At 38.4% G+C, this 15,066-nt stretch overlaps 2 protein-coding genes across 3 annotated transcripts; one reads left to right on the top strand and one right to left on the bottom strand.

The window, feature by feature from the left end:
• Nucleotides 1-1,145: 1,145 nt before the first annotated feature.
• LOC117450063 (Fc receptor-like protein 5) lies at nucleotides 1,146-12,182 on the top strand. Its single transcript, XM_034088064.2, has 21 exons — nucleotides 1,146-1,228; nucleotides 1,340-1,378; nucleotides 2,185-2,247; nucleotides 2,914-3,204; nucleotides 3,291-3,557; nucleotides 4,019-4,309; nucleotides 4,396-4,662; nucleotides 4,919-5,206; nucleotides 5,700-5,960; nucleotides 6,968-7,258; nucleotides 7,412-7,684; nucleotides 7,827-8,093; nucleotides 8,253-8,543; nucleotides 9,138-9,401; nucleotides 9,551-9,665; nucleotides 9,761-9,918; nucleotides 10,009-10,110; nucleotides 10,420-10,488; nucleotides 10,659-10,718; nucleotides 10,841-10,906; nucleotides 11,178-12,182. Exons 1-21 carry the CDS (start codon nucleotides 1,150-1,152, stop codon nucleotides 11,240-11,242), a joined length of 3,867 nt encoding a protein of 1,288 aa, XP_033943955.1. The 5' UTR covers nucleotides 1,146-1,149; the 3' UTR covers nucleotides 11,243-12,182.
• Nucleotides 11,445-15,013, bottom strand: apobec2b (apolipoprotein B mRNA editing enzyme, catalytic polypeptide-like 2b). 2 transcript variants are annotated; one of them, XM_034088123.2, is made up of 4 exons: nucleotides 14,527-15,013; nucleotides 13,324-13,504; nucleotides 12,397-12,748; nucleotides 11,445-12,302 (listed from the first exon to the last, which is right to left on the bottom strand). In XM_034088123.2, the coding sequence occupies exons 1-3, from the start codon at nucleotides 14,838-14,840 to the stop codon at nucleotides 12,407-12,409; spliced, it is 837 nt and encodes a 278-aa protein (XP_033944014.1). In that variant the 5' UTR covers nucleotides 14,841-15,013; the 3' UTR covers nucleotides 11,445-12,302; nucleotides 12,397-12,406. The 2 variants fall into 2 exon arrangements, with proteins under 2 accessions (XP_033944014.1, XP_033944013.1); XM_034088122.2 differs by having other exon boundaries at nucleotides 12,405-12,748; nucleotides 14,527-15,001.
• Between the last annotated feature and the right edge of the window lie 53 nt (nucleotides 15,014-15,066).

Here is a 15,066-nt window from a genome sequence, read left to right as displayed (position 1 = left end):
CTATTAGTGTGCTTGACTCAACATATGTGTAACCATGTGTCAGAGAACTACAGAGGTGGTTGTTACTTCTCCCATTAGAATAAATTGCAATCTAAATATTATTGCATATTATGATAATGCTACAGCTTTATTGTAGATGTATATTGGTTTGTAAAAAAGTGTGCAGGACAGCTGATTTATTCAAAACTACTCTGAATATTATGACATCAGGGTAGGAAACTTTATATTCAGCATTTTTCAAATGTGTTCTGCCAGAGATCCCGTATACAGGGTCAGTGTCTGATGATCACTTTCTGTGTTACACTGACACCTTATGGTGATTCAAAAACAAGGCAGGAACAGTGAGGTGTTTAATCTTGACACACATCTCAGCCTAACAGGAAGTTATACTTTACCACAAAGCACATTGAAACTTCAGCACTTACTTTTATGCTGAATCATAAACACATTTAAATGACTTTAAAATGTTTACATACCATATATATATATATATATATATATTATGGTCTTCAGCATTACGTTCATCCTATTTGCATGTCTAGCAACTGACTTTGAGCTGAAGTCTCTGCACTGGTTGCGGTTAATAGGCTGGCTTTACAGAAGTGAAAAAAAACCTGTAGCTTCCTCTCATGTTCCCAACATCATATCACACCTACAGGGTACAACATAGCTACCCTTTAGCTGCACTAAGATAAAAAGCAACTTCAGAAGAAGCTATGGTTTTAGTTCAGCATTCTATTCTGTCTAAGCAGCCAAACTAAATAATGATTATATCTTGACTTGAATTAAACCATTCCTTTTTATTTTCTTAACAATATTACTTTTGCAATAAATATGTTTACATAATCTTGACTGTCTTAGACTAATAAACACTCTTTTTGGTAGGCTATACAACACAATGGGTCTTGAACTTTGTTTCATTTCTCGAAAAACCCTCCTTGTCCCTTTTCAGCATAAATTGGCTATTAAAATTCATATCGAGCACACAAACATCTGAGTGTGGTTCACCCACTCATTTCCTGTTTCTTTTACCAAAAAAAAGCAGATGTCAGAGACAGGAAAGCTGCTGTCCTAAGGTACCTTTAGAAACAAAGTTGTCGCATACGCCCATCTCTGTGCAATGCATTTCCTTTACTGCACGGCACTGAAATGACTCAACCCAGCAGCACAGCCTCTGCATGTGCAACTCGGTGGGAAATGTGGCTGTCCAAGGTTTTAAGTGTCATATGTAAGTTTTTTAGAATATCAGACTTGTTTTTTGTGTTTTATCTAATTATACTAAGAATATGTTCTTAACATGTGATTCACACTGAACAAGAATCTTAATTTGTGTTTACAGGTTTCACTGCTGTTTGTGCAGCTCTGGATCCTGAGGATGGTAAGGAAGAGTTTAAACAAACATTTTGTTGAATTGAACTGTAAACCAATTGACCTGTTATTAAATGTTCATGTTGCCTGAACTGCAGTAGACATAAGCAATCTTCAGGAAGTCAAACTCGATGAAAGTTACCATGAGGAACATGAAGTACTTAGTTGTCACAAGTCTAGCACTTCCTACAATTACACAGGTGCCGGGGAAAGGTACAGGTAATACCTACCTGTTATTAAATGTTCATGTTGCCTGTACTGCAGTAGACATAAGCAATCTTTAGAAAGTCAAACTCGATGAAAGTTACCATGAGGAACATGAAGTACTTAGTTGTCACAAGTCTAGCACTTCCTACAATTACACAGCTGCCAGGGCAAGTTTGTATTTCAGTTTTCTGCAGATCTGTATGTTTTTAAGTTGACATTGTCTTCCCGCTCATGTCCTGCTCTTGATATGATATGATATGGATAATGTATGTATGATATATATAAAATATCCCAGTGGTATTTTAACTCGGATATAGCAGTTTATGTTGTATAACTTGCATTTTACTTTAAGGGGTTCTTGTTATTTTTTCTTGCCCCACTTTTGTGTAGTATAACATTAAAATGTTAATGGTAGTGTTAAAATGATATGATTTTTTATTTAATGTAGTTTAAGAGTCTATCTTGATGGCAGTTTCTTGCAGGACCAATGCATTGCATCTATGACCTAAACTTTCCATTGATTTCATTATTTAGTAAGAGAGAGAGAGTAGAGCATAAATGCTGTCTGATTTGATCTTCATTCTGTTGTCCTCTCCTATCATCCTGCAGTCACCTCCTCCTTTATCAGAGAAGTTGATACGAGCATTCCAATAGTGACCACAACTCCCTACGGTGAGACTTTAAACTCAGTTATGCTCTAAAGGTATATCTAAGATGGTAAGCATGTTCATCCTGTAGATTGAATGAGGATATGACTTCCTGACTGGTCACCATAACATTTTGTAAAATACACATAATCAATATATGTACTTGCATTGATTTTGGATAATAATATCTACAGACACAGAATCATGAGAAAGCAGAGCTAAAAAACAAAAAAAATTAAATTGAAACTATATTTCTTTGACAGTAAATCAACTGTGATACAGCAGATAACACCTGTGAAATCATCGCGGGCGTTGACAAAGGTTTTCGCACTTATGTCATGTTTTCCATCTGTGGTGGTTTGCATCTAACTGACAGAACACCACAATCGGTCTCTCGGTCTTTTATAAGAAACCGGCCTTTAAATCTGCAAAACAAAAACGGCTAAACTGCTGCTGAAATAATATGTTATATAATTACAATTCTACTTTACTTATATTGTTAAGCAAGTGGTCTCAAATACGTTAAACTGCAGTCTGTAAAGAAATGTATTTTATTTAATAACTTGTTTTTACAACATGGCATCAATTGTATTTACTTTTTATGATGTAGTTCATGGATGGATAAGCCAGCAATGGGTTGTGTCTCTAGTAGAATGATTATAATGGATCATATATTTTAACACGTTTCCAGAGCCTCCTGTACCGACTGTGGAGCGTCTGTCTTCCTGGTTGGACGTGTTCCCTTCTGAGAAGGTGGAGCTTGGTTGTAATGTCGATGGCAGCTCTGACTGGACCTTCACCTGGTACAGAAATGCAGAGAAACTACAAGATATAGATCCAAATGTGTCTGCATCGGGATCAAAGCTCACGATCACTGCAACCACAACAACATATTCTGGAAGTTATTCCTGTAAAGGTCATCACAAAACAAGGCCAGATGTTACCACGGAAACTAGTGCACCAGTCCAACTCACAGTTTATCGTAAGTTTCATTATATTCCTTCACCAATATTTAGACGAAAGGGCAAGAAATTATTTAAATTGTATTTATTTTTCCTTTCTCATTAGCAAACCCCCCCAAACCCACTTTGACCCGGAGTTCAACGTTTAACACGATGTTCCCCGGAGAGTCTGTCACCTTCACATGCAAGGTCGATGCGTCCTCTGGGTGGAGTTATCTTTGGTACCATAATAACACAGAAATCCAAACTTCTGATCCTAATTTTCGAGTTGACATAAATCATTCTAAAAGTGGACAGTACCACTGCAAAGCCAAAAGAGGCACAAGCCCATTCTTCACAGAAGTGAGTGAAGCAACAACTCTACAGGTCTCTGGTAAGTTGTTTACATTTCAACTCACTTCACCAACAATAAGGAAACATTCATTTATACATACACAGTGAAATCATCGCGGGCGTTGACAAAGGTTTTCGCACTTATGTCATGTTTTCCATCTGTGGTGGTTTGCATCTAACTGACAGAACACCACAATCGGTCTCTCGGTCTTTTATAAGAAACCGGCCTTTAAATCTGTAAAACAAAAACGGCTAAACTGCTGCTGAAATAATATGTTATATAATTACAATTCTACTTTACTTATATTGTTAAGCAAGTGGTCTCAAATACGTTAAACTGCAGTCTGTAAAGAAATGTATTTTATTTAATAACTTGTTTTTACAACATGGCATCAATTGTATTTACTTTTTATGATGTAGTTCATGGATGGATAAGCCAGCAATGGGTTGTGTCTCTAGTAGAATGATTATAATGGATCATATATTTTAACACGTTTCCAGAGCCTCCTGTACCGACTGTGGAGCGTCTGTCTTCCTGGTTGGACGTGTTCCCTTCTGAGAAGGTGGAGCTTGGTTGTAATGTCGATGGCAGCTCTGACTGGACCTTCACCTGGTACAGAAATGCAGAGAAACTACAAGATATAGATCCAAATGTGTCTGCATCGGGATCAAAGCTCACGATCACTGCAACCACAACAACATATTCTGGAAGTTATTCCTGTAAAGGTCATCACAAAACAAGGCCAGATGTTACCACGGAAACTAGTGCACCAGTCCAACTCACAGTTTATCGTAAGTTTCATTATATTCCTTCACCAATATTTAGACGAAAGGGCAAGAAATTATTTAAATTGTATTTATTTTTCCTTTCTCATTAGCAAACCCCCCCAAACCCACTTTGACCCGGAGTTCAACGTTTAACACGATGTTCCCCGGAGAGTCTGTCACCTTCACATGCAAGGTCGATGCGTCCTCTGGGTGGAGTTATCTTTGGTACCATAATAACACAGAAATCCAAACTTCTGATCCTAATTTTCGAGTTGACATAAATCATTCTAAAAGTGGACAGTACCACTGCAAAGCCAAAAGAGGCAAAAGCCCATTCTTCACAGAAGTGAGTGAAGCAACAACTCTACAGGTCTCTGGTAAGTTGTTTACATTTAATAATAATAATAATGCATTTGATTTATATAGTGCTTTTCACAACTCAAAGACGCTTGACTCACTTCACCAACAATAAGGAAACATTCATTTCTACATACATGGGAATTTAAACACATGACTATTACTATCATCATAACAACAAATAACTAGTTGTGTACTCAACATTTCCATGTTCCTGTCTCCTTTTCTTTTCTAATGCAGTAAATCACTTGAATTAAGTTTGAACTTTAATTGCAGACCCACCCAAACCGTTTCTAAAGCTGCTGAGTCCCTGGATGGATGTTTTTGAAAATGAGACGGTGGAGTTTAGCTGTGAAGTGGAAAGCGATGACTGGATGATCACCTGGTACAGAAATGAAAAGGAGGTTCAGTCTGAGGAGGATCCAAATGTGGAAACAATGGACTCCTCTCTCAACATCACCTCGGTCACTCAAGCCTGTCAAGGACGCTACTCTTGCAAAGCTGAACTTTATCTCAGGAAAGTCATCTCTGAATTCAGCAACACGGCTGATCTGAGAGTTTATGGTGAGCTTTCATACCTCTGTGTAGCATTAATATAAACTATATTACACCCGATATGAGATCATAACCTTTTCAGCATGCATGTCATGTCTGCACGCTAAAAATATATAGCCCTGCTCTGCCCAAAAGGTAACGAAACCTGCTTATCTAACATGCTATATTTTGTTTGTTAAAACAAGTGTGATTGACTAATCCACAAAAAAACTGTAACAGCTGAGGTGTTATTTCTTGACATAAAGCAGCGATTAACTGAAAGTTGTCAGGTTTGTGGATTGTGTTGCATTTGAACAAAGATTAGCTGTTTCCCTATCGATGTATTATGATGTCTTATATTGCATCCCCCCTGTTTTAGTCTGCGTGTTGAGAATGACTAATGTAACTACATTAGCATGTAACTTCTCTTTGTGGTCAAATGTTAATGCGTAAATGTCATTTATCAGGTTGTGTGGTACCGTGTAGCAGTAATAAGATGTGCTGTGATTCCTTTCTGTTTTAGGAAACACACCAAAACCAACCGCGAGCAAGGGTCCTACTCTTAACCCGATGTATGTTGGAGAAACAGTGAACTTCACCTGCAAAGTTATTGTGTCCTCTGGCTGGGAGTATCAATGGTACGGAAATGGAGTACAAACCACTACCGGGGAAACCATCAGCATCCCTCTCAGTCTTTCTAACCAGGGGAAGTACTGGTGCATGGCCTACAGAGGTGATACAACCCAAACAGAGTTCAGTGACAAAATACAACAAGATGTACTTGGTAGGTAAAGATAGTCATATTATTCAAAGCAATGAGGATGATGTGCAATTGTTTGGTGTAAATGTCTGAAATGCTGTCATTACTGGCTTCAAAAGCTCCAGGCTGCTTTTCAAATAAGCAAAACAGCATTAAGAGCTTCTGGCTTCCGTTATGTTATGTATTTTCTGTTGAAACAGGATGTTGTGGTATAGCATGGTGCAGAATGGATAGTTCAGAGGTGTGTCTCTGAACAAACAGTAACAGAAGAATATAACCTAAAAAGAAAATAAGGGTGTAGAGGAGTTACTCCTTTTAGCAGTTCACATATGCCTCCTATGTATTTTAAACGTATCAATGTTTAGAGCACATCAACTATCAACTGATCTCTGTTATATTTTAAGGCTTTTTCGTTTAGCAACTTATGGGATATGTGCCTTTTCCTTCTTGGTAATACTTGATTTAATCAGTGCTTTTTACAGTTGTTTTATTCCAAACTGTGTGCATTGTGGAACATCGTGGCTGGTTTGACAACATTACCATCATTCCTAAGATTCTTAGCTTTTCTTGCCACATTGTAGAGTTGATCATCTGTCATTAGATATTTGATCTACAGGGTCTTTCCTTCAGTCTTTAAAGGTAATATTTGGTTTCATGAGACAAATTCAATGAGGATCTATTTTAAACCAGCAGGAATCTGCAATTGCTGTATTGTTGTAAATGCATCCACAAGAGCATGTTTCCCACGCAGAAGCTCACAGTCTGCTGAGTGCAATGACCTGAACACGTGGTTCATGAGTAACACATGGGTGACTTCATCATAAGTGTCAGGGCTAACCAACACCATTGAAAAAGGAACTCTTATGAACATCTTAAGATTTTAAGAGGTTTGAAATAAAGCTTAAGACTTAACCTCCTCTTTTATTTAAGAGTCATTTAAGGCTTTTGCTTGTACATTCTTATGGTCAAATTAAACCTAATTACATACAATTAGATGTTTATGCCTCTCTTGTCTCTCCCTCTCTCTTTAGAAATCCCTGTTCCATCTTTGAAGCTAATCACACCGTGGCTGGATGTGTTCCCCACGGAGAGTGTGAAGTTGAGCTGTGAGATGAATGACAACTCTGACTGGATTTACAAGTGGTCCAAAGATGGAAATGAGGTTCAAGCTGACACGTTTGCATCTTTTGACTCGAAAGGAGCAACCCTTTCCATCAGCTCGGCTTCAGCTGCACACACGGGACATTATACCTGCAAGGGACAGCTGGGCCAAAGGTCTGTCAGCAGCCGCTTTAGTTCTACACTTAATCTCACAGTATATGGTAAGGGTTTTTGTTATAATTGGGATGTGGGGGTATTATAGCACAATTCATTTTTCTTCATTTTAGGTACAATTACACATTAAACATGTGATATGTTTGGGGTGGGATAAATAACTCCATGCTGATGGCAATGGCATGTTTTCTGACCCTCAGATGAGAAACCCACAGTCCTACTGCAGCAGGATCCAGAGTACAACGTGATGTTCCCCGGAGAGTCAGTCTCCTTTAGCTGTCACATTAATGTCTCCACTGGATGGGAGTACCTGTTTCACCAAGATAGGAAACCCCTTAATGCATCTGGAAACAAGTATCCAATCAGCTCTGTTGACATAACACATTTGGGATCCTATAAATGTGAAGCAAAGAGGGGCAGTGGCCAAAACTATTTCACCATCGTCAGTGAGGCTATTGGCCTTGAAGTTGAAGGTATGACTTATTCTCAAAATATTTATACTTTTGTTTCAGGTGTTGGAAGAATGTTCCAGTTGTGTTTCTGCAGTGGTCGCTCCTGGCTAGTCAGATGTTTTATTAGATGTTTACTGTAATTATTTCTTCTTTGTGTTTTCAGAGAACAAGCCTAAGCCATCGATGACTCAACAGCCAGATGTTGACAAGGTGTACACTGGAGAATCTGTGTCCTTCGAATGTACAGTTGAAGCCTCGTCTGGCTGGGTGTATCACTGGCTCAAAGATGGAACGCCACTCCCAATCAACAACCGTACTTTCTGCATCACTGATGCCAATTTGTCGAACAGTGGGAATTATAGTTGCATGGCCACAAGAGACAAGACGTATAATACACAGCACAGTGAAAGAAGGTCCTTACGCGTGTCTGGTAAGCCAAAGAAAATTACTTTTGTAGAGGAAAAATGTTGCCTTTGTCTGTTTTTTAAATCGATTTCATGTTATAAAATGTTACGGTAAAACTCACTTGAACAAAATAGAAAGAGGGTAAATGTAAGGATATTCGCCTAATACATCTGTTTTTCTCCAGAAATCCCTGTTCCATCTTTGAAGCGGATCACACCGTGGCTGGATGTGTTCCCCACTGAAGGTGTGAAGTTGAGCTGTGGGATGGACGGCTCCTCTGACTGGACATACACATGGTTCAGAGACGGACAGCTGGTCAAGAAAGATGAAGTTCTGTCTTTTGGCTCCGATGCAGCTACTCTCTCCATCAGTTCTGCTTCAGCCTCTCAGCGTGGACAGTACAGCTGCTCGGCACAACTCAAGAGCCGCTCGGTCAGCAGCAACTCCAGCTCTGAGACAACACTGAAGGTTTATGGTGAGAATTATTTATTTTTTTGATACAGTACTTTAACAGATTTGTTTTTAAATTTCGATTTACATGTTTTTTCAACGTACATTAATATTACCATTTCAAGCAATATTATACTATGACCTTTTTTCAAATGTTTTTCAACATACTTTACTAAGACTTGTTTTTCTTTTTTTTTGACTTACTTTACTATGATCTACAGTATTTTCCGATTGACTTTACTGTGACTTTTTTCGACATACTATATTAGGACTTTATTTCAAAATACTATATTAGTCTTTATATTAACTTTTCAAAATTTTCGACATACTATATATGACCTTTTTCAAGATACAATACTATGACTTTTTTTCTTTGTTCGACATACTATGATTTCTTAACAATCTTTTTGACATACTATACTAAAAACCTCTTTTTCGACAAACTTAGTATGACTTTTTTTTTATCGACATACACCATGCCTGTTTTTCATATTTTGTGGAAATACTATATGTCCACATTATAACTTCATATCCTATGACCTATTTTTAACTGACTATCCTATGATATCAAAAATGTCCACACACTATACTTTGGCCTTCTTTCACATTTTTTTCACAGATACAAAACCCAGAGTCACACTGATGCAGAATCCCAAACACAATGTGATGCATACCGGAGATGCAGTCACCTTTAGCTGTCACGTTAATGTGTCTTCTGGATGGGAGTACCTGTGGCACAAAGATAACCGTCCTCTCTCTGAATACAATCACACCATAAGCTCTGTTGTGACAACAAACACATCATATCAATGCCAAGTTAAAAGAGGAACAAATACAGCCTTCCGCTCAGACCGGAGCCAGGCTGTGGGACTCGAGGTTAAGGGTACGTTTATGTTCAAGTTTCAAGGCTTTGATTGTCATGTGTGCATAGCTACAGTTATGACAATGAAAATCTTAGGTCACAGGCTTCCTTCTAACATTTCTTTGAATGTGTGAAATTAGTTCAGAACAGTTTTGATTGTATTTCTACAGAGCGCCCAAAGGCTAATATAATCCTGTTAACTGGCTGGTCGGAAGTCTTCTCCACTGACAGCTTGGTGCTCCAATGTGAGATGCCAAAAAGCCAGGACCTATGGAACTACACATGGTACTAGACATAAACAAACTAGTTACAGTAATGCTTTGGAGGAATGTTTACGAAAGTCATTCACGTGTATGTTGTGGATTCGCACCTTCTCACAGGTTCAAAGAGGGACGTCAAATCAATCATCTGATCTCTGAGAAGCACACAGTCACACCCCAGAATAACACTGAGCAGAGCCTGTACACCTGCCAGGGAATTCGCAGTGGTAGACCATCTTATTCAAAATTAAGTGAATCTTTCACAACCAAGAACCTACGTGAGTATAACTGAGGTCGGAATAAATGTAATTTTTACTTTGCAAATGTTCTGTCCCCCTTTCATTCTGTTTTACATGTTTTATCTGCAGTTTTGAAGAGGAGGGTGCTTCTCTCCATCTCTGGCCTTATCTTCTTTGGCATCATCGCTATCCTCCTTGGATGCATTGTCCTCAGAGTCTTCCGGAAACCAGGTTTTGATTTTGTTTTGAAAACTCTTTAGGTGCATGGATTGTCAAAATCGAAATAATTAAAAAGCCTTATTCAATATTATCATAGTAACACGTTGAATTTATATTTGCAATTACCAGTTAAAGAGTCAGATATTTCCCTCGGGAGATCATTGAGACCCAAAACAGACTAAAAAGGAATTCATGTAAAGGTTGTTTTTGCATCTTGTTTATGCTGTGTTATTTCAAGTATTAATGTGACCGCTTCATGTCATCTCAAATGAACACACATTAGTCACAAGAAGGTGATCTATTTTTGTTTTTACCACGTAGATGATGGTGACGATAAGCCAGAAGAAACAGAGCTGTTTCTCACCATGGCTCAGCTTAAGGAGCGTGATGGTATGTTGGCAGCATCTCTCGTGGGTTGCGGTTCCTGCATTTGCTGCAGACAGAGCCCCACCAGTGATTTATTTGTGAAACTGCCTTCCGACAGTTTCAAGTTAGAATCTGACTATCAAGGTTTGCCTTTAGCCTTTGTTATTTTGAAAGTTCCTTCCTCCCTACTGCAGATGCACCCTGTCCAATGGTTCAATACATCACTGATGCGGAACTGAATTATTCACCTAAGGGTAAGAAAACTACAGATGAGTTAAGCTGTATTACTATGCAAGTGTTTTGAAAATTCTCTAGGTTTTTATCCCTAATTGACATATTATGTGTTTTATTTATTTTTAAACAATCTGACTTGCAGAAGGGGAAGAGAATGGAACAGTATGCAGTGAGACACCATTACCAATAACCTCACACGAGGATCAAGGTAAGGAAGTTTCCAAATTACACTTTTCTGATTTAAATATTATCCCTCTGATACTTGTTTTTTATTATCCTTATATATATATGTTTTTGTTTTTTTATTACCTACTTTGCAACTCTTTTTTTTTTTATTGTTTATGTTCGCACCACCAGATACCAAAGCAAATTCCTTGTTTGTGTAAACGTACCTGGCAATAACCTTGATTCTGATGACAGAAGTCATTAACCTTCTTTCTTTATAACTAAAATGTCCTCATACCTTCATGTCTTTCTAGCCGTGACGATTGAGAGCAGCGGTACAACAGAAAACAATGGCGGGCTGGTTTCCTTTAAACAATAACTCAACATACAACACCGGATTGAGTACAGAAACCTCCTGCTCACATACAAAGCCCTCCACAACCTGACCCCCACCTATCTGGCCGATGGGTGGGGGTCCTTCAGCACAATAATGAATCATGGATCAATATATTGGCTGGCATTGCCATAGAGATGTGTACACATTTTTTCTGCACAGAAAATCGTTTGGTTGCACAATACCGTTAGAATTGTACATATTTTATTTCACATCATTAAACTGTTAAAGGGAATACAAAAAAAAGTATTATTTATGTAATAAGCATCAATCATAATGTGTATGTTTAACTGCTGACAATTATTCAATTCACTGTAAATATGTGTTAACTGAAGGAGAATTAAGTACGTTTTCAATTCTTAGAGCTAACACCTGTGGCCAGATGCATAATAGACATGTCAGACAAACCTTTTCTCATAAATTGGTCTTTGTAAAGGAAAATGTGTGCAAATTGCTTCAGATGAGACATACTCTCTGAACTTATAGTAAAACCCAATTTGTTTGCCTATTTAAATTATTGTATTATTATTTCTGCAGCCCACACAGCTTTATGTAGTTGGTTTCAATGAGAACTTAAATAAATCATTAAAGATCTTTCTAACGTGGATGTCATTGGCATAATGTAACTTTGTATTAAAAATAGACTGCATACTATACTATGACTTCATTTGAGTAAGTATTGATACATTAAAGGTAGATTTATATTTCTGACATAAATAATTGTCTGTCTTTGTGTGAACACATCGGTTAGTCGTGAATGTTATGCATCTTGCCCCAGAGGTACGTGAATGTAAGTTAGTCTTCTCCAAAGCTTTCAGCAATGAGTGTTATTTTTTTCTTATTTTTATCTAAAGTGTTCAATAACAATGTCATACAAGCAATTGTGTCTTCCTATGAAATAATCTAAATAAAAAATACAAAATTCTGCAATGAGTGTTTTCTCAAACAAAAAAATGTGATATAACTGCAAAAAAAACACATTCAACCAGTGTGGGTTTAGCAAGTCAAGTCCAAGTGTGACTCAGTGGTGATGTCATCATGTGACCTGTAATGAAAGACACAAGGGAAATAAATCATTAAGGATATTATTGTACTCAAAAGTAGCAAATGGGCCATGTGTAAACATACAAGATACCTACTGACTCACATCTACTTGAGGATATCGGACAGTTTCTCCACATAATATTCATGGTTCTCCTGACAGTCCTCCCAGGGTTCAAAGATCTCTTCCTCCTTCTCCACATACGTTTCCCAGAGATGTACAAAGTCAGACGGCTTCATCATCCTCAGTTTGCAGCCGGTACTAGCCAGAGCTCGGAGCCCTTCCACTATCTCCGGCTCTTCCCACTCAAAGAGACGGGAGATGAACATGCTGAGATGGACTTTCTTACGTTGCTGGAGTACGATGGCCAATTTAGCTGTACAAGCCACACAAGGACTGGATGATACATACCATGTGACATCATACTCTTGGGAAGGGTCAGGGAGCACCTGAAAAGAAAAAAGGTTGACCATTTTGAAAAGCAAGGACAAAAAACATTAAAGGTCCCCTATTATACTGCTTTTCATCAATATATTATAGATCTCAGATATATACAAAACATGTCTCTGAAGTGTCTGGCTCCAAATACCAAACAGATCATTGTAGCATCCCATAATCCCCTCTGTTTCAGCCCTGTTTCAAAAATGCTGATTCTCTGTCTGTTGCTTTAGATGAAAATAAGGAGCCACTCCCCATGCGATATTTGGTTAAAAAGAGCACAATGGTGCAATGGGGGGTACCTTGGTTGGTTATTGGCTAACAAGCCAAAAAATCATTATGAAATCAAAAAAAAAGAAATGGATCCGGACAAAAAGTGAGCGAATATTTTCCCCTGAAACTTTCAGAATCTCTTTACGCAGAGGGGACACATGTTAATGTGTACCAGACATGAAAAAATGGGTTTTGCATAATAGGTGACTTTTAACACAGGAGTACATTTTTCCAAATGTAAGATTATAATCAAATATCCCAGGGGGTTCCAACTGTGTGTTATGATACTACAGCAACACAAGAGCATCATTACCTGTTGAAAGAAGGCCTCTTCAGCATGAGCTGTGGCATGTTCATCCTCCATATAACCTCTCAGAGGCTCTGTGCTGCCTCCTGGTGTGTCCACTCTGAAACACAGCAGGGTCTTGTTCCTCCCAGAGGAGTATTCAACGTTCCTGAACTGAAACTTGAAGTAGAAGGGGCTCATCTGTTCCCTGATGGAGAGGAACAGTTTTGTTTACAGAGAATACCAAACCAAACAATTCACAAAAAACAGCACACGCACACTACTTTTACTCTTTTTTCTTTTTTAATTATAAATACTGTTACTGGTACTTGTTGTTGTCCACCTGGATGTGTATTTTTGTAAATTGTAATATGTGTCAATTCAATTTGTATCTTTAATATTTGTATAAATGCCTCTTAATTTATATTTTGCTATTTTTGGCTCTTCACTTCTGCTGTAACAATGTCAATGTCCCCTCTGTTGGACGAATACACGTATTCTGATTCTGATTATTGGGGCTTTTTAGGGCATGAATGTTGAATGAGTCAAAAGAAAATAGCACGTTGTATATATCAGCAGAGCTTTCAAAGTTATCCGTCACCTTTAATTGTGGTGCATGACTGTGTAACTGGCATTCACTTAATCTCCTAAAGCAGAGCATGAGTCTCTAATTTTGCGTTGAATTTGTCAGCAATCTAAGCCACCAAAAGAGTGATGGTAGTCCATGAAATGGTGACACAGTGATTCGAATATTAATGAGGCTACCGCTGAGTAAACTGATCTTTCTATAAATATGTTTTTTCTATCACATCCTCCCATGACCTGAAGATGTGCATGATTCAGCAGAACAAATTACCCCTACTTTCTTTCTTTATTGGTCTATTGTTATGTTGTTTATGAATAGCCACATTGGTTTCACAGATAGATCTCTTATATCAAACAGTTAATACTCAAAGGACAGAGAGTGGAACAGATGCTAGGCGGATGATATATCAAGGGCCTGCTGTGACTCATCCCTATTCTTGTGCTGGGTTAGTGAGGATGGTATGTGCAAGTCATTATTGTCTTTCCTCATTGAAATCAACAATAGAACATACATTTGATACAATATGCCTTACAAAAAAACATCAAAACTACTACACATAAAACACGTGGATGTGTTAAAGAGAATAACAGTTGTGTAAACATGTCAGACTGACTCTGAACTCTTGTTGTGTTGATTTGACTCACCCTGTGACAATCTCAAATGGTGGCAGTTCTATGGGCTGATACTCTCCATTTCCTTCACTGACGTTTGCCTCAGGCTCAGCTCCCGTCGCACCTTCACTTGCCCCATTCGTCTTCTCTTCCTCCGCCTTGGGCTGCTCAGGAGTCGTCTCTGCCTTCTTCACAGTTTTCACAGTTTTCACAGGTTTGTCCGGCTTTTTCACCACTTTCTCCTTGCCCTTCCCCTTCTCCTTTTCTTTGTCCTTCTCATCCTTGGCTTTGTTTTCTACCTTCTTCTCTTTCCTCTTAACAGTGACCCGGCTGTTACTGTCCGCCATGATTTTGAGCAAGTGGGTTAGAGTGTTAGATAAAGAGAGGGAGGGACATGGAACGAGAAATAGCTCAGGGTAAGTACTGAGATAACCCGAGTGCCTTTACAGAAATAGATCCTATTGTGTGGTTAGATTCAGGCCGGGGGTAAGTGGACCCACTCCCCCAGACTGGACTGGCTTAGCAAATGTAATACAGCTGCCAATCTAAGAAAGGAAACGACCATATTCTGTG

This window comes from Pseudochaenichthys georgianus, chromosome 7 (assembly GCF_902827115.2).
Source record: "Pseudochaenichthys georgianus chromosome 7, fPseGeo1.2, whole genome shotgun sequence".
Lineage (NCBI taxonomy): Eukaryota > Metazoa > Chordata > Actinopteri > Perciformes > Channichthyidae > Pseudochaenichthys > Pseudochaenichthys georgianus.
The sequence above is the reverse complement of the archived record's forward strand: the minus strand, read 5'-3'. Positions and strand labels throughout refer to the sequence as shown.